A 20,292-nucleotide genomic window follows, 5' to 3' on the forward strand; every position below is an offset into this window, starting at 1 on the left:
CCACAAAGTCATGAACGGTATTATTGACTCCCCTACATTACTAAATAAGTTCTCGATTAAGGTACCATACAGACCCCCCAGGAGGCCTGGTCCTTTATTTTATGTGCGTTTTTGCAGAACAAATACAGGAAAACAGGCACCTGTTCCTCGTCTGTCTTGTTTGTACAACCAATCAGTAAATAACATTAGCATTGATATTTTTGGTGACAATATGTCATGTTTCAAAAATAAAATTGTAAATAAAACTGGATCTTAATTTTGTTACTTTTTATATATTTGCCTTTATATGTTTACCTTTTAGTTTTATTTTATAGATTATTATATTTGTTTCTCTTATACAGATCTCATATTACAGATTTCAATATTCTAATTAATATAGTTTGTTATAGTTGTAAGAGTACTATTCCATGTTTTTTTTTGTTTTAGTATAATTGCTATATGGCTCATGTTGTGGTTGCATATAATCAGAGTTGCAATAATTTTTTGTTTGTTATGCATGTGTGATATATTTGTAAATTATCATTGTAAACTCAGTTTGCAATCCTAAATAAATAAATAAATAAATAAATAAATAAATAAATAAATAAATAAATAAATAAATAAACAAAATAGTCGTTTTGTAAATATAGGTAGCCTCATTTTAGCCATTGTCTAAATTCTAAAGCAGTGGTTCCCAAAGTTGACTGGACCGCGACCCACATAGCAAAAACTTCCAAATTCTGAACTCGCCTTTTCGATGCCATGATGTAATTTTTAATACTTATTACATACAAGATGTATTAATTTAAATTAAAAATGAACACATGTATACAAGCTTAAAAGGACTTAAATGTTTCCTTTTCAGTTATATTAGTTTTAGGATACAATTATGCTGGCATAATCTTGTAGATTAAAAGCCTCTGAGCTTGTACAATTATAAAGATAACAAAAGATGTGTTGCTTCAACGAGAATATTAGTTATTATTCTCGGCCATCAGTGTCGATTCGGTTGCGGCTCGGTTGTTTTTCAGTCTTCAGCCAATATTCCTTTACGGCCTGCAAATGGGATGCGACTTATAATACTGCTCTAAAGCATGAAGGCAGGTTGAATAGCTAATATGTCGGATATATCTAATAATTTTGGATTACGAACTACTATACTGCGCTCGTCACCTATAATGTAGATAAAAACTAATTAATATTGATTTTTTAAATTAACACTTCAATAACTGTTAATATCCTTATGTATAAAAGGTTTAATATCGATCATAAAAACCATGTCTTTTTGCATCAAAATGCCAGTTTTGATTGACAAGACTTCTGATCGATTTTGATTGAGATGAACAAAGTGCAACCCATCTAGACATTTTGTATAACTTATTTGAATTTTAATTACAAAATAATTAAGTAATATTAAAATGATTATTAATTTCTCAAATTGGTATGCATATACATATTATTATTATAAAGGTTAAGGATCGTTATGTTATTCATCCGATTGGACAGTATAAGTTATGTTTGTGTTACTGTTAGGTATCGAATTGATTTTCGACATGGATTTCATTTTTAAACTGCTCGCAGCTCCGAAGATATAACAAAAATTTTCGCGATAAGTATAAGCCCTGTTTTTTATTTTCCCGGAATTAAAAGTAGCCTATATTACTGAAGAGTATTGTAGCTTTATGTTAGTGATTTTTTTTAAAATCGGTTTCGTAGTACCTGTGTTAAGCGCGGTTAATCAAACAAACTCTTCAGCTTCATTTATTTTTATTTATTTATTAAACAAGCTACAAGAAGTTATTATAATTATAAAATATTTTATATTCTTTTTAAATACTTTCAAATAATGCCCTTAGTTTTTCACCACAATAGGGGACCGTCCTGCTTTTGATTTTGTACATTATTCTATATGTAATGATTAATAATACGAAAAAGAAATCCTCCTGCGAAAACTGCATTAAAATTTGTTAAAAAATGAGCCAGTAATTCATATTTCAAATATTATTATGTGCCGAAGTGGGCGCGAAGTGGGAATATCGCTTAATCTCTTTCTTTTGTACGCGTCGTAATGCCTGATGACGTCACACGTGGGTATTGCGCCTCTTTTCTGTTTTTCGTTACTTACCCCTTCTACCGAAATTGAAAGATTTATAGCTTGTTGATTTTTTACTGGATTTAAATAATTCTTTCTATGTTATAATTATAATAACGTAAATATTTGATAATAATAAAGAACAAAAATGAGTCCGGTCCCCTATTGGTAACTAAAAAGGATCTACGATTTGAACTATGTAATCTTCCAATGTGTGTACAATGATGACGTATTACAGTCATAATAGAAATCAATTATTTCACACGAAATTATCGGTGATTATAAAGAGTGAAATAGTACTTTTTGGGATGCTTGAGGTATCAAATTATGTGATAGTTAAACTTTTGCAAGTACCCAGTAGACACAATGCGGCTTGCTAGTTTGTGTCAAGCTTTACGCGTTGCAATATAAAGTTATAAACAGCAATAGAAAATTTTCTTATTTTTTTAAATGTTATCGTTTGCATAAATTATAACATAATGTTTCTGTTTTCTTTAATATTATAAAATCATTCATATTATTTATTATCTTCTTCATATTTGCATAGTTTTACGATCAATATTTTATTTATAATTCATAACTTATAAATATAACAATGAAATACCTCTAGAATTCAAATTAAAATATCAACATACAGTTAGCGAATTATCTAGAAAATTTATATAATAAAGACCAGAAGAATGTCCACTTCGCTTATTTGTATGCGATTTGTGACTTATAATTAATCATATTCATCACCACATGTTATAAGATGTTGTTATGTTTTGCCACTTCTTATTATGTTTCATCCTTTTTTGTCTGTTTTAAGTTTCTACTTATATATCTTAATAATATTAATAACAAATATTTTTTTTGCCGCTGCACCAATATATAAATTTGCATGCTGTGGTCTCCTATAATTGAAGAGGCACGTCACATTATAATTGTAAAAATGCTACGACACTGTTTTTATTATATGCTGTGTATCCTTCGTTGGAGGTCCTTAAATAAATAAATAAATAAATACTTCGTACTCACAATATAAAATATTATAACATCATCTCGCAAGAGGTGCGTAGACTTACTAAACTGCTAACATGATTTATCATAAAATCTATGTAGTTATATGCAATCATACTACGTTCTGAATTAAAATAATGTCTACAGTTAGATATAAAAGCTGTTTATTCAAAACTTAAAATGGTTTATACACGTTAAGTTTCATTAAAATATTTTTTCTTTTTGGCGTAATGTATACTTTCAATATCAAATTATTTAGAGAAAAAAAATGTTGGCAAGAACGGAAGTATTGTGATTTGAATTTGTTCAGATACTAATAATAATAATAATAATATCAGCCCTGTATTATATACTTGCCCACTGCTGAGCACAGGCCTCCTCTACTACTGAGAGGGATTAGGCCTTAGTCCACCACGCTGGCCTAGTGCGGATTGGTAGACTTCACACACCTTCGAAATTCCTATAGAGAACTTCTCAGATGTGCAGGTTTCCTCACGATGTTTTCCTTCACCGTTAAAGCGAACGATAAATTCACAAAGAATACACACATGATTTTTTAGAAAAGTCAGAGGTGTGTGCCCTTGGGATTTGAACCTGCGGACATTCATCTCGGCAGACCGTCAGATACTAATGCTGCACATAAATTGAATAACTTCGGCTCGAAGTAGGGATCTCGTTGATTTTATAACTTAATTATAATAATCGTATATTTTATGATTAAATTTATTATTATCCTTGCACGTGCGATTTTACATAAGTTCAATTCGTGATCTTGTTATCATTAATGACGGATTTGTTTGATCATTTAAATATTATATAATTGATATACACACTCACGCGTTTTAACACAGAAGGGGTAGGCAGAGGCACAAAAGGTGCACCCAATTTAAGCTGTGTGTATTCCGTCAAATAATATGATAAGGGGCGAGCCCATCACCATCGGGTATAAATTCAAGACTACGGAGTGATACTGAATAGAAAAACCCTATAACACTGCTCGACCGGGGGATCGAACCCAAGACAACACTGCAGTCGTACCGTATATATATACCGTATTAATTATTTAAATTTCTGCATTCTATAATTATATATTTTTATGGGCTCATAGAACGAAAATATCCGTCTTTTTCCACTGTTTTTATATCGTAGTTTTTATCGCGTCTTAGATCTAACCATAGATATACATGTACTACGTACTAGATTTGGTGTTCCGAACATTCACTGTGTTCAACTGAATTGAACTGTCATCCATACAAAGTGACTGTCAGTATTGACAGCTTTTGGTTCTGTACGGAGTGACACTCGTGATATAAGAACTCGAGTCTAAGTGTAAATGATTTGAATAAAAAATATTAGTCAAATAAGTAAAATTATTTGTTGTTCAAGTGAATAAATAGGTTATAACAGTGACATTTTGGTTGCCATTTTTGTTCAGATTTTGAACAAATAGTTTATATGTACGTTCGTTTCTATAGAATATATGTCAATGACAAACACGATTAGAATAACAAAAACGTCCAAAGAACTCGAAAGACAATTGACGATTTTATAAGTCACTGCAGAATACACTTGTACGTCGTGGCGCTCATAATATAAAAACGTGAGTCTAAGTGCAAACTTGTGTGAATAAAAAATATTAGACAAATTAGTAAAATTATTTGTTTAAATGAATAAATACGTTATAACAGTGACGTTTTGTTTGCCATTTTAGTTCAGATATTGAACAAATAGTTTATATGGACATTCGTGTCTAACTTTTAAAGTCGGGAACCTCTTCCCAATGTTATCTATAGCAGAGAGGAAGCGGGGCCACATCTAAAATTTGGCATTTGATGTTTCATGAAATATTGGAGAAATCATTTTAGTTCAAAGCAGTTATTATGGCATATTTAATTAATTAGGCGATGAAATTGATTTAAATGTGGCTTAAGGTTTAGAAAATTGTGGATATTCTGGCTTCATACTATCCAGAAAACGTAATATTTAGCACAATAATAAATTTTTAAGTAAACATATATCGTGTATAACCTCGAACCATCACCAGATTTGTTAGATTTAGAACCATTAGAGATGAAAAAAAGTAATTTAAAATGTCGATATTTTTATTGCATTTCCGCTTCAATAATAGTACTAGAATTATAATTTGTTTACATTTTATCTAGTTTGTGCTAAGTAATACTATGCAATGTAAAACAGGAAATATTTTTTTTTTATTGGGAAGTTTCTTCATCTGTCAGTATAATAGATCTAAATGTTATAATATTTTTCTGAAGCTCGCTAGTCATATTCACGTTAAAAAAAATGTTTAATTTGGATTTTTTCAATTGATATATTTCCCCATCTCACTTTGGAGTAAGATTATTATTGGTAATAAGACCGAATTTACACCCTTTCTCAAGCATGTTGGAGATATGATTTGAAACCTTTCTATTGTCAAGTCTTCTAGAAGCTACTTAATTTCTTTAAATCGATGTATAAAAATACAATACACGATAGCGTAGAAAACTCAAATTTAGTTTTAGATTACCTTTTGCGCTCAGCTTCGGGTGCGTGAATAAGAATTCCGGGATAAAAGTCCCACTATATATTATCTTAGGTTAAAAAAATGAACTCTATGTCCTTTCCAAAGTATCGAACTATCTTCATACCAAGTTTCATCGAAATCGGTTGGGTATTTTTTGTGTTTATCGCGTACAGATAAGCAGACAGATGTAGCGGGGGACTATGTCTTGTCATTACATAGTATAAAACAAAGTCGCTTTCTCTGTCCCTATGTGTGCTTAAATCTTTAAAACTACGCAACGGATTTTGATGCGGTTTTTTTTAATAGATAGAGTGATTCAAGAGGAAGGTTTATATATATAATAATAACATCCATTAAATAGTCAGCATTGCATAGTATATAAGAATGAGTGGGTTGCCATAAAATAAATTTAATACAAATTTAATATGAGTATGATGTGAATAAGTTCCATCTCAAGCCTTTTTCGAAGACAACACTGTCACGGTATTATATAAACATTAACGTGTCATCAAGAGTTATGTTTAAGAGGCATCTTTCGCATGTGACTATTTGTTTGACAAACTTTCGATTATTATTATGCATGAATTTCATAGGCTTGGTTAGACATTTCATAATTCTTTGTTTTCTACAAAAGATAATATGCTTAGATAGGGTACTTTGATATACTTATGAATATTATATTGTTATTAACAAATATACTTTACGAAATAGTATAATAAAAAATTTAACAATGTACGCATTACTTTAAAGAATGTTGTGTACTCCTTTAAGTTGGTTGTGCATCAGAATGTGACCATCGTTATACTACTTCTGTAAAAATTCAATGTATAATCTGCTGGAGAACCTAAAATTAAATAAATAAATAAATAAATTAATATTTATTCAAGTCTCAGAAAAGTTTATAAAGAAATAAGCAAATTAATAATAATGACTTTTACTGAATTAAACTTCAAACACTGCAACGGTCGTCATTTACTGAATATTAGTATTGCCTACAAGGCCTTTCGAAGAATAAAGAATTCGAATTATGCATAATATAAATATTTAACATTTAATTAAGTGTTTGGATTATAAAAAATAAACGGTTAAGACTAGTTATTTGTTTATTCTTCACGATCATGTTTTGACAGAACATTCCATAAAAATAAATTATGAAACGTCTAATTAACTAAACAGGCTTTACCATTACAATGATATCTTTCTTTTCAGGTTTCTCGGCGAATATAGCTCTGAAGAAACTATCGTTACGACAAGTCGGGCTTATAGGGGCTTTTATATATACAATAGCATCGTTCCTAGCAATATTCGTAGTATCTACAACACAACTAGTCTTAACAAATGGATTCCTGCAGGGTTTGGGCATGGGCCTTCTGATTCCTGTCTCCTACACAAGTTTCAACAGTTATTTTACAAAGAAAAAAGTACTTTACTTAAGTTTATGTAAGGCGTCAATTGGTTTGATCACGATGGTGTATCCTCTCTTTGTGAAATTCACGATGAACGAGTACGGATTCAGAGGAACACTCGCCATACTTTGCGGTATATCAGCCCATAGCATTTTTGGAGCAATGGTCATGCACCCAGTCAAATGGCATATGGTGAAACAATTGAAGACATGTGAAGCAATTGTTTGTAAGTATTTAACTATAAATTATACCATATTAAGAGCCGTAAAAAAATATGTAATTTAGTTTCGCTCTAAAATCAGCTGAGACGCTGTTAAATTAATGTCAGCTTCTTGAGATCGTCGCTATTTAATAAATAGATGACAACACCATCTCGAATGATACCTTAAGTGTCAGAATATGACGAATTTTGCGATCTCGGTTTTGTTTATTGAACAACGCCTATCAGATTCAAATTACTAAGCTTTGTTTATTAAATAGTCCAATACAGTAAACGTCTACTTAAGATCCTCCTCAAAGGTGAGATAGATTTATTACTATGGCCCTCAGTATAAATTGAGTCCAGACTCGGGATTAGTGAATCAATAGAAGTGACTTAATTAAATTCAGTTTAATATGCAGGGTGGATGTTTGAGATGAGGCAGCAAAGGCAGTCTCAGTCAAATCAGTCAATGCAGATCCTTAATATCTTCAAAAACGATAGACGGTCTCCTAAGACAATTTTATTAGAACTAAAGCGGTAACGCTGGCTTTGATGTCACATCTCGATCCAAGCTATACGAGTGTAATATTTTATAAAAAAAAAATTTACTGGTTATTTATAAATGTTTTACTAGAACGGTTATTCGGGACATTGACCAGGTGTATTTTTTTGCGCGTATTCATAAAAAGTTTCTAGTTCTAATTTCAACTAGTTTATATATATAACTATGTTTTCGATATATTATAGGTTATGATAATGGATTTGTTTTATAGATCTTATAAAAAACATCGAAATATATAATACATTATTAATAAATTGGCGACACCTTTGAAACACAATTAGAATTATTAACAATACTTTGATAATAAGGAAGGCATTTGTAGAACAAGCATGTGATATGATTTCACTATCTGTGTTAGCATAAATTGTGTTGATGATAATAAGGCTTAGGTGTTGTGGAAAAATAAGGATTTTATGATAGCAATATTGAATAAGACTACTAATCAAAACAAAAAGGTTTAGGATGCAGTCTTACTTACAAACTTGTTTTAGCGTTAAGAGGTGGTTAAGAACGCTTGAATAGCTGACAAAAACATCACCGGTTTCCTAGTTTAAATCTTATTAAGAGACAAGATAGCGGGCTTTGACACAGCTGATCGAGTAAATTTGTGTGTTAACTAAGCATAGACTGATAATGGTGAAAATAAATTTTGCAACATTGATGTTCTTCTAGTCTTCTATTAAAGCCGGTTATCAATTTTTTTTCTCGTCTAGTTCCATAAATCCTTGGCAATATTTTCATTCTTAATATGAAAGAAGTCTCGAATTAACTCTAAGAATAATTTTTACCCGCGTTTTAGTAACATTTGGGTTGCAGTCGTTTTTCAGACTCACTTATTGTTTCCAATATCAACAAATAATTCAATAGTCAATGTCCATTCTTCATTATTTTATACTCTGGGCCTATTATACTTAAACGCTGGAGTTGCGAAACTGAACTTTATTTTTAAAAGTTCAAATTAAAACACAACCAACTACAAATAACAAAAGGGGCCGTTAGTACGTATAGGAGTTATTTACTTAAAATTTCAACAATAATAATATATCCTGTAATGGTTATTTATGAATGGTGATTCTGTTGGAATTATTGCTACGATATAGACTTGTTACAAATTTCAATCTTCATCTTACAAGTGTTTTAATTAAAAAAAATGAATCATTAAAATGATTTAAAGACATTTTTATTTCACAATACTAGATGTTATACTTGCGCAACAACTTCTTTATAACTGACGATGTTCCTCGACTAACGCTCGTCACGACTACCCTCGTGTTTCCAATTGTTATGTTGTATAAAAATATTATCGAATTTCATTAGTGCCACGAGCACGAATAATACAAAAATAATTATTATTGTAATATTATGTTTTGTAAAAATAATATCAAATACATAGTTTTAAAATAAATTAGCATAAATATAGATTAGATTCTTAACACATGAATACCAACGATATAAACGAACATAGCGTACATGGCAAATTTAAAAATGGTACAGAAACCGAATGTTTTCATTAAAACGAATGACATTTTCCAGTGATACCGCCCACACCAGCAGTAGAGACCAACATCGACAAATTCAATTTCACCAAAAATACCGAGCCAATCACAGAGACGGACAACGCGAAATCAATGGAAAATTTGTGCCAGATCAAACGTTCGGAAACCCGAAAAGGGTCGGAATTATTATTTGTGCCAAAATTGGCCGATTCCAGGCGGCTGAGCATTCCAGTGGTGTTGATACCAGATGATGGAAAGACTGACAGTAAATTTAATTCAAGCGATAACGTATACTTAGAGAATTTGTACAAAGCCGCTTCTGTGTCCAGTTTGGGCAATTTTGGAAGTATAGCTGTAGAGCCTATGCCTATTATTAAGAATAGAGAGGGGAAGTGGTGAGTAGATACATAATTTTTCGATTTAAGTTTTTAAAATATTTTCGATGTTTAGTGATAAAGATCACTTCGGTATATTGGAATTTAAATGGCTTAATTATGTTAAATTATATCGGAACTTGTCGGGTAGGGGTCTGATACAATATTATTAAAAAAATAAAAATCACTCCATAAAATCCGAAGAATTTTCCATTTGTCACTTTATAGATAAATTTGGGCATCGTTATTCTAATGTATGGGAACTTCACAACTTTCTAATCTATAAACATTTTGAATACAATCTATTATAACCTGCACTTATATAATACGTGTACTATTTTTAAAAAATCTTTCGAAGCCAATTCAAAGTAGCATTGTTGAATATGCTGATTGTCGCATTTAACATTATAATAATATTGCATTAACGTTTTAAATCATTTGCAATACAGATACGACAATTCATTCATAAATATTCTCATATCTTTACCTATTTCCTAAACTAATAACTGTTAAAATGTATCGCTCCAAAAATACATCATACGTGTTCTTTTCATGGACATATTAAATATTGAATAATGTTTTGTAATAATAAGTTATTTCTTTGTAGGCAAACGGTCGCAGAGTTCCTAGACTTGACTTTATTAAAAGATTTAGTTTACGACAACATAATATTTGGTATGGCGTTGACATTTTTTGCCGACCTTACTTTCTTCACACTAGAACCATTGTTTTTGGATAAGAATAATTTAAGTCGGGTAAGTTTTTTTATATATTATTTTTGATTATTTTTTTTGCTTCGAATGACGAGACAAGCTTGCCATTCGCCTGATGGTAAGCGATTCGATCGCCCATAAATAGTAGAAACACCATTCAACACCTTGAATTACAAAGTATTGTTTGGTATTCCACTGCGCTCGTCATCCTTGAGATCCGCCATGTCTTGTTTTTATAGCATATATGTACGTTGATAATAAAAAAATCCCATTAATCTGTGAATATGTTTTTTAATTTTTCCCACGATAATATACCAATTTCATATTTATAGATAACCCAAAATATTCTGATTATTAGCGTTAACTTTATCAAATATATCTTTGATGTTATTTTATTTTCAGAGTTACCATAATTTATACACATAAATATTCAGTGAGTTAACAATCGCTTAAACAAATCGTTAAAAATATCGTAAAACGTGTTAAACTTTAACGACTAATATTTTTTTTACTCATAAAATTATTTAATACTATGCTTATTATGATTAAGTTTATGATTTAATCAGATGTAGATATTGTTCATTTTGTTTCTAAGAAAACCACATACTTATATTCTCGAAAATAATACTTTACAATAAGTTACTCTAACCGTAAATGTTATAAAATTATGAAGTTTCGAACAAAAGTAATTATAATTTTACATGCCCTAATGTAACTACTACTACTGTAAGGGCCGGTGCATATAACGCGCAGCGCAGAGATCATTGCTGTCAAACTATTATCGCCACTGTCTTCATTGATATAATATTCAAAATCCATTAACACGATGTCTAAAGTCTAAAGTATTTCAAACCGAAACACAAGGTTGGTACGATTTAATGGCAGATATACACTAAATGGAATAATCTATCCAATTTCGTATCTAATGGCCCTTATATATCAAGTCTCAATTTTAACCTTATGAAAATCCTCAGATATACAACATAAGACTCTTTGCAGGCAGAAATAGCGAATATAATCGCGCTAGGTGGCGCAACAGATATGTCAGCAAGATTATTCCTGGGCGTGGCAGGGCAGTTCTTCCGAATGAACAGTCGATACATGTTTTTCGCAGGAGCATTGCTAGCTGCTCTAGTCAGATTAGGTGAGTGATATACTTAATCCGAAATTTTTAAAGGGCCAAACTATTTAAGTCTTGTCCCTAATACCTTGTAGGCTAGTAAAGCATCCATTATTCTTTGATGTTGTGGATTTTTATAAGTGGTTGTCACTTACCACGTGACCCACTTGTATGTTTGTCCAATTTTAGTCCAAAGTCATAGAATGTTGATTTAAATTGATTCCAAATTCCTAGTTTTTGATAAGTTACTTCTGACGTATTTATATAAATATTTATTAGTGGCGAACGGTAAAATTTTTCCAAAAGCAACCCAACACAACCTATAGGTTACTAATATGTATAAATGCGGTCCGCAAGTCATTCAATTCATCATTTAATATTTAATATAAATTATGAAATGGAAGCTGGCAGGAAACGGGTTATATGGAGCCTTCACCACTGATATTTAAGTATTCTATTCTTCAGGGACAATTGACTACCTTATTATTATTCGAAAAAGTTCTCGTCCCAGAGATTATCTAGCTCTTAAAAATCTCACAACTTTAAAATACACAACCTTTTCCACATTTCACATCATAAATTAAACAATTAATTGCTTTTGCTCTTGCTTTTGTAAAAGAGTTTTTCCGGAAAAGTCCCGCTATATATTTTCTTGGAATAAAAAGTAACTTACGTTCAGCGTCTCAACTATATCCATATAAAATTAGTATTTTTATGAGTTTATTGCGTTAAAACAAACAGAGGTGGCAGGAGATCCAGTTAAGCAACTATTATCAGCAATTTGTATACAATATTCAACTTTATTTCAGTGTTCATACAGTTCACAACGTACCTGCCATTACTAATCCTGACTGGCATTCTTGGAGCCATAAGGTCCTTGGTCCACATCGCTCAGCCTATAGTCATGGCTGAACATGTACCCATAGAAAGGTACCCTCCAGCGTACGGGCTGTATATGCTGCTAGCCGGAGGACTCAGTTTAACTGTTGGACCCATGATAGGTAAGTCTGGTAAAAAGGCGTCGCGCAAAGTGCCAACTTAATCATCATCATCACCACCACTACCATCATCATCACCACCACCACCACCACCACCACCATCATCATCATCATAATCATCCACATCATCATCATAATCATCATTATCAACATCGTCATCATCATCATCATCATCATCAGCTTGTTGCAGTCCACTGCTGGACATAGGCCTCTCCCAAGGTAAGGCACAGAGCCCGGTCTACTGCATTATGCATCCAGTCGCTGCAGACCCTCTTGTGTAGTGCCAACTTGCTTCATGAGAATCATACCACAAAGAACGGATACGAGCTGTTCATATTTTCTTAATAGTCACTTAATAGCTTTTCAATTAATTCAATTAATTCCTTGGAATTTGTGTCGCGATTCTCGGCAACAAAAACAGTCATGCATCTATGCGATGCCGAAAAATACAATCGATCGAATCGATATATATGTACTTAGTATTAGATTTGGCGTTCAGAATATAACAAAACGCAATAGTCGATTTTTGTCTAATTTCCGTTAGAAAGCAAAATTATTGTTTCTTTATCTTTTATAAGCTTAAATTTTTTTTGCTAGGAAACGAAGAATTCTTGAATGACACAAAACGCTCATTAAGAAAGCTCTAGTATTATAAAATACTAGCTTTTGCCCGCGGCTCCGCCCGCGTTATAAAGTTTTTCAGGCTAAAGTTTTCCGTTATAGAAGTAGTAGTTTCCCGGGAGCCTATGTTCTTCCCAGGGTCTCAAACTGTCTCCATACCAAATTTCATCTTAATACGTTGGGTAGTTTTTGAGTTTAATACGTTCAGGCAGACAGATGCAGCGGGGGACTTTTGTTTTATAATATATTTTTTAGAACTTTTTAAGTGAAACATTCCCGTCATACATCATTGTTGCATAACTTTAACCGTTTACGCAGCGCAGGCAACGGAAGCTCTCAAAACTCATAATTTTCCCCGTTTTTGCAACATGTTTCATTACTGCTCCGCTCCTATTGGTCATAGAGTGATGATATATAACTTTGAGCACTCCACAAACAAAGGACTATTCAACACAAAAATATTTTTTCAGTTCGAATCGGTAGTTCCTGAGATTAGATATTACTGCTCCGCTCCTATTGAGTATAGCGTGATGATATATAGCCTATAGCACTCCACGAACAAAGGGCTATCCAACGCAAAAAGAATTTTTCAGTTTGGACCGGTAGTTCCTGAGATTAGCCATTACTGCCCCGCTCCTATTGGGTATAGCGTGATGATATATAGCCTATAGCACTCCACGAACAAAGAGCTAACCAACGTAAAAAGAATTTTTCAGTTTGGACCGGTAGTTCCTGAGATTAGCGCGTTCAAACAAACAAACAAACAAACAAACAAACAAACAAACAAACTCTTCAGCTTTATATAATAGTATAGATACCTTATTTTTCACTTTAAGCGTCTCTCCTTTAAAGTTGACATTTTCAAATTATCTTAGTGTTACAAATGTCGAATTATTACAATTAATATGTTAATACTTAAATACTTAAACAATATTATTATTAGTGCACTAAATAGGTTAATAGCCTTCACCGACACCATTTGAAATAAAAAAGAATAGCTTCCATTAGTCAGTAAACCAGAAAAATCCGATTAGAACCGGTTCAATACACTAGTGGGTAACACGTTAATAATACGAATGAAAAAACTTTAAAGAAGTGTCCGGAACTATGCATGTTGTGGCTTAATTACATAATTATAGTTCCTAGTCGTTTTCTTTTTTCAAAAAAGAGATTAATACAATATTTTTTATGAATAAAAACATCAGAGATTATGTTTCGTCAGACAATAGCCACAATACTAAAAAGTCTCATATATGTTTTTTATAATAGCTTCTTTGGTGCTGCGTGCGATAAAACTTGATTCCCGCACCGAACAATTATTATAAGTGTACACTGTAAACACTAATTACTACTGTTTGTTATTAAACCGAAAATAATAATATAGTTATTGATAAAATAAGACTTTTACCCTAAAGTGGAGTCGGCATTAGGTGTAATTTTTCCACATCTAATAAGCTAATAAGTATTAGTAAAAAAAAATCAATTAATTTAAATTCGGAATGAGACAATTAAGTTCTATTTAAATAAATTATTTGTCTGGTATTTTAATTTTTGTCGTGAATTATACGATTATTTTTCCCACGAATTTTTCCCATTTCATTTTACATATTCATTGCATGCGTAGTTTTTATAAAATTTCCATTTAAATTATCAATATACGAATTAAGGTTATGGATTATTCATATTCTACGAATAAAACCGCAGTTGAAAACTAATGCAAGCTAGAAATACACCGGCAAATGTTTGCAATTGTGGTGCAATTTAATCATTCGGCATTACTTTTAGCTAACATTCGAGTGATAATACTATCTATGCATATAAAATAATGTGTATCTGATGGTTATATTCCAAATTTAAAATTAAACCGTTACTTTTCATTCATGTTGTTTTTATAATTAATTTTCATACCACCTAATGATACGAGTTTTGAAAAGATTGCACGCCTGATACGGAGCATATAAGGTTAATAATACTAACCAAAACGTCGAATTTAATAACAATATAGCCTTGATTGTGATTGAACTATCAAATTTTAATATTAGGTATAACACAAATACACATATAACAGAAAAAATCGAGAAAGTTGTGTCACCTACAAAAACAGTTACAGGCAAACGAGGGCATCACTCTGTACACGAAAAAACTCCTTAGTTATTATAATTTCTTTATCACCACTCATAAGCAATTGAAATAATATATAATTAGTTGCTCAAGAATCTACAAGCACAACAAATTCAATCTTTTCTCCATTGTTTAAAATTCCTTTTCCATTACAGGGTTCATCCGCGACTTCACTGGGAGTTACACCATCGCCTTCAACATGCTCACAGCGTGTAATCTCTGCTGTGTTGTACCCTGGGCCATAGAATTTATACTTAACTATAGGAAGCAGAGGCGGCACAAATCGACCAGTCGGATATGAGATTATTATACTATTGTGTTCATAAGAGTTAGTCAGCTAACTCCCACCGTGATATTAATTATTGTAAGCATAACATACCTTTGATAATATATTTTGTTTAATAAAATTTCTTAGCTTTTTATTTATTGGACCATTTTTTTACGTGACCCCATTACACCTGATGGTACGTGAAGCAGGGTTGTGAGTTTGTACCGTCAAGAGGTGATTATCCCTCGCCAGACGACAATGTGTCTAAAATGCGACACACTTACATATACCACTATAGCGGGTTTTACACTATAAGTACGATGGTTGCTATCGATATTTACATCCACCCAAATAGCAATCTTGCTTTTAGTAGCTCACAAGCTACATTGTCTTCCTGCGAAGTTGTTATGCCGAAGCTTACCTAAGATTTATTTTCCACCTTTTCAATAGTATCTAATCGGTCAGGAATATCCAATTACTCTGTTGCTAATAATAATATTTGTCTAGGCTAAATAATCATGCCTCAGACTATACTTATTATATTCACTGATAAAATAATATGAAAACTTTTAAATTATAAGACTTCGCAGTATATAAGGCACATGAAGTATGTGTCTTTGAAAATAAAGGCACGTTATTTACAACTAGCACCAGAACTGTATAAGACTCGGAAGTATAAATGCCTTCGTCAAAAACTACTAAATGACGCCAAATCTCCGAAGCATGATTATGCTTAATCGCATCTTTAAATTTTTATGAGGTATCAATTATTTTCTTTTTATTACCAATTCTTATAGTCACAACTGTAAGTACTATTTTTATACACAGCTGCGTCCGCATTTGTTTGAATTGTGGTGTCTCGGAAATAAAGTTTCCCAGTTCTAGAATAAAAACTATGTTAATCCTGTTTGTTAATGCAGGACTTTTTTATCTGTACCTTATTACATCCAAATTACTTCAGTGATTTTTCTTCTGAACACATAACTTTTTAATATCTTTGCAAATTTTGCTATAAATATTCCATCCTAATCTACTAGGATAGAGTGTCGCTCTGGTTGCATTAATTTATCTTGTGATCTAATGTAGCATGTCACACGTTCCAGAATAATTCACTATAAGGGGTCCGGCCGACCGTTATAGTTTGATAACAAGCGGAAATGACGTAATTCCGGTCAATACAGTGCTCTCAGGAATATCGTCTGGGTTAGGGCTAATACATAGTGTTGGAGATTGTAACATTTGTTATGGCCATATTATTTTTGTTTGTTCTATTTTTATAAGTATACTAGCTGACCCGACAGACGTTGTGCCGTCTTAACTATGAATTTGCAGCGCGCATTCTGTCAATCGCTGACAGTTATTTCAAAGAATTGACAGTTATATAAAATAATATTTTCGTTAAGTTTTCTTAAATCTTATATTCCGCGCAATTTCTAGAATTTTTTCTTTCATAAGAATCTTCTTCTCACAATAGCAAACACAACAAAAAAAAATTAGTGTAATCGGTCCAGCCGTTCACGCGTGATGGCGTGACCAAGGGAAATAGGGATTCCCTGTTGTTACACAAATCCCTGTGTTTTGTTACCACTTACTCCGAAATAGACACTCGTGACAATGACACACTCTCTCTTAAATTTAATAACTTAGAACATATGTGAACATAATATGTTGGTGAAAATATTCGTTATAAATGAATGATTTTTGGCACAATGTCGCAAAGGCAAACACGAGTATGTGGTTTCATTTAGTAATGCAATGTCAAAATGAATGTATATATTATATTACTTATAACACGTAGCAAGGTGCACGTCGGTTATCATGTCTACTATTTTTACTGTAGATGCCTAAGATTGATGGCATGTTTTACGATGTGTGTAAACACTACCCATCACATAGATTTATAAGCCTATCAAATACAAAAATCATAGTCTTATCTATGCTCGCAAATAAATAGCAATAAAATGAGTACTATCTACATTAACTGTTTAATACGTTAACAGCCAAATAAAATTTACTGAAACTAGTGAAACAGGCCTTTAGACAACGTGATAAGCCCAAAACTAAGAAACTTTTGAACGTTTTTTCAAATTCAAAAATCTCATATGTTTTGTGTACCTTTGGTACTAGAATTCAATTACTACTTTGATATCTTCTCAAGAACACCTAAGGCAGTGAAAGTAATACTTATCTATATTGGAATATAAAAAAATCTGTAACGGTCTAGACAGAACATATTTGTCATACAAACGTCTATATGGAAACATCGTTTCTATTGAGGAAAACAATCCACACTTTACGCATTTATCACCGAAGGGGTATACAGAGGTGCAACCAGGGCCCCAATCCCTCGCCAAGTGTGCTCCGTCCCATGATGTGATAGGAGGCGAGTCTATCGCCATATAGGGTACAAATTCCAGACTCCGGGCTAATACTCAGCAGAAAAACCCAAATATCTAATAAAACGATCCTTTGGTCAAAATTCATGAGTGTGATTCATCAAAAGTCGTGGGCACACACGTGAGTATACTGAATTGATTAACCTTAAAAATAATAAATTCCAAAATGATTTACTTTAAAAATATACAAGGAAGAAGATATCGGGTATCCAAAATTCTGTAACCAATTTTTTTTACATGACAAATGATCTAAATGTAATCGTAAACCACATCCCTTTTGACCTTGACTAAAGCAATAAAAATATTAATAGTCAAATGATATAAAAACCATGTTGGCCATGTTTTACGTCAAACATTCGTCACCCAAACGTGTTTTGAACAAAGTAATGAACTCGTGTTGCCCATGGAATGTGGTATTAATCATACAAATATAGTTAACTATACATCTAATTATATCTAAATATTTTTGTCGCAATGCTCAATGATTAGAATGTAGAAAAATATATTGAGAAATTACTAGAAGCGATGACATTAATCCGTATATACCATATTATATGAATTTGCATATTTAAACCATTCTCGTCGCTAATAGCATATTTATTCGAAAATATAGTTATGATGCATAATATTGATACATTTTCAATATTTTTGCCACTAACTATAACTGTCAAAATAGCACCCAAGTTCAAGTTCTGCCACGTTACCTCAGTGGATTTGGACCGATCGTTTTCCAATTATAAAAATATTTTGAATAATTGGAGACACAATCTTACTACTGAACATTTTGAACATCGTTTACAAAAATATCAAATAATGTTATTGTATCTATCATCATATTATATCAATGGATATTTTACTGATAATTATAGTATGCAGATTTTGAAATAAAAAATAAAAAATAAATTTTTTTTGTTCCTAAAACTTATCATTTAATGTTGCATATTCTGCCTATTTTTGTGCATATCACTCACTCACATACGCACACTCTTTTTATGTTGTCTATAATCCGGTCCGTATTAATCCAAAAATAATATCGGATATAAACATCATCCACGAAGACGCGCCCTTCTACTTTCCTTAGTCCCTTACAATGTACGTGAGCAGCATGAGTGCACACACTGCGATGGATAGCGTCAAGGCTGAGGCTTGGACCAGTCCCCATAGCACCCTGCAACACCCTTGATCCACCTTCGTACGAGCAGCACTAATTATAATTATCTATATGATAAAAAGAAAAAAATGTGTCTCCGATCATTACCAAACTTCACAGAATCGCTCGTTGGGCTAATTTGGAAAACCAAAACAGTTACTTTAAAAAGATCAATTGAAAATGTGACAATATGATAATACGTCAGAATCATTTTAAAGTTTAATTATATAAGACATAATAAATAGACGTTTCTACGAAGCAACCATGAAATCTCCACGTTTAATAAAGATAATATGTAAAAATAATCTGATTATTATAAGAAAGGATACATTTAAAATAAACTAATGTTATTACTGATAAAGTAAAACAATATTATTGATCCCAACGATACCATTTACAACACTGATAAAATGATATGAAATCATGGTTGATTTCAATATTTTACTTTAAAATTACATAGGTATTACAATAGATTATGTAAATGTACGTATAAATCAAATAAACTCAGATGTACTCAATCAAATAAATTAGCCGATCACCATCCACTGCTGAACACAGGCGAACCAAGGATGCGGCCATGCATCTCGTTTTTAAGCAACCTAACTCAATCCATCATTATCACATTATTCACAAGTATTGGTCTGTAATTGGATAGAGGACTTTTTTAATGCCATATTAGAGCATGTCAACAGGCAATCTGTTCTATAGTTGGTTACCATATCCAAGAGATATAATGCTTAGTGTACGTACTGGTCGATCAAGTGGACACCTGAAGAGAAATTGCTACTGAACGAACAAATTTTTGATCCAGTATCGAACAATTCAAACGAAGTTGACCATGTCTCGAGAGTTTCAATTCAAACTGAATTAAGATCGTTGGACAAATTTTCGTCTTTAACACTAAATGAGTATTTCAAGCCCTTTTTATGGATAATATCAAAAAGAAGGAATCAGACGAATGCAGTAGCATTAAAAACAGTTGAAACGTAATACAAGTTTTATAAATTAATACAATCTGATATTCTGTCCACAAAATTATAAATCAACAATACCTATTATATTATTTTTAAAAGTTACTTTCAAGTAATATAGCCCACATATTATAATTTAGAAAATATAGTAAATATCAAATTAAACCAAATCAATTTATTTATTGAGTAAATAGACCTTGGCAGACACGTCTGCATCATCTTGTGTGTCTGTTTATATGAATTTAAATGCGTATTTCTCTTCTGTAACAAATACCTAGTGACCTTACTATTATTTACTCT

The 20,292-nt window shown here is 31.9% G+C and overlaps 2 protein-coding genes across 5 annotated transcripts in view; one reads left to right on the forward strand and one right to left on the reverse strand.

Moving 5' to 3' along the window:
• LOC115449893 (monocarboxylate transporter 9) overlaps window positions 1-15,609 on the forward strand; it is a 37,905-nt gene extending 22,296 nt beyond the window's left edge. For both annotated transcript variants that reach the window (XM_030177783.2, XM_030177784.2), the window contains exons 3-8: window positions 6,804-7,226; window positions 9,298-9,655; window positions 10,242-10,389; window positions 11,347-11,491; window positions 12,277-12,468; window positions 15,363-15,609. In XM_030177783.2, the coding sequence (XP_030033643.1) occupies window positions 6,804-7,226; window positions 9,298-9,655; window positions 10,242-10,389; window positions 11,347-11,491; window positions 12,277-12,468; window positions 15,363-15,508 (1,412 nt within the window). In that variant the 3' untranslated portion in view covers window positions 15,509-15,609. The remainder of the gene's footprint in view (window positions 1-6,803; window positions 7,227-9,297; window positions 9,656-10,241; window positions 10,390-11,346; window positions 11,492-12,276; window positions 12,469-15,362) is intronic.
• The window catches only part of LOC115448648 (solute carrier family 12 member 6), a 601,928-nt gene that overhangs the window by 415,957 nt on the left and 165,679 nt on the right, over window positions 1-20,292 (reverse strand). The gene's annotated exons all lie outside the window — the stretch shown is intronic.

Source organism: Manduca sexta, chromosome 25 (assembly GCF_014839805.1).
Source record: "Manduca sexta isolate Smith_Timp_Sample1 chromosome 25, JHU_Msex_v1.0, whole genome shotgun sequence".
NCBI classification, from domain to species: domain Eukaryota; kingdom Metazoa; phylum Arthropoda; class Insecta; order Lepidoptera; family Sphingidae; genus Manduca; species Manduca sexta.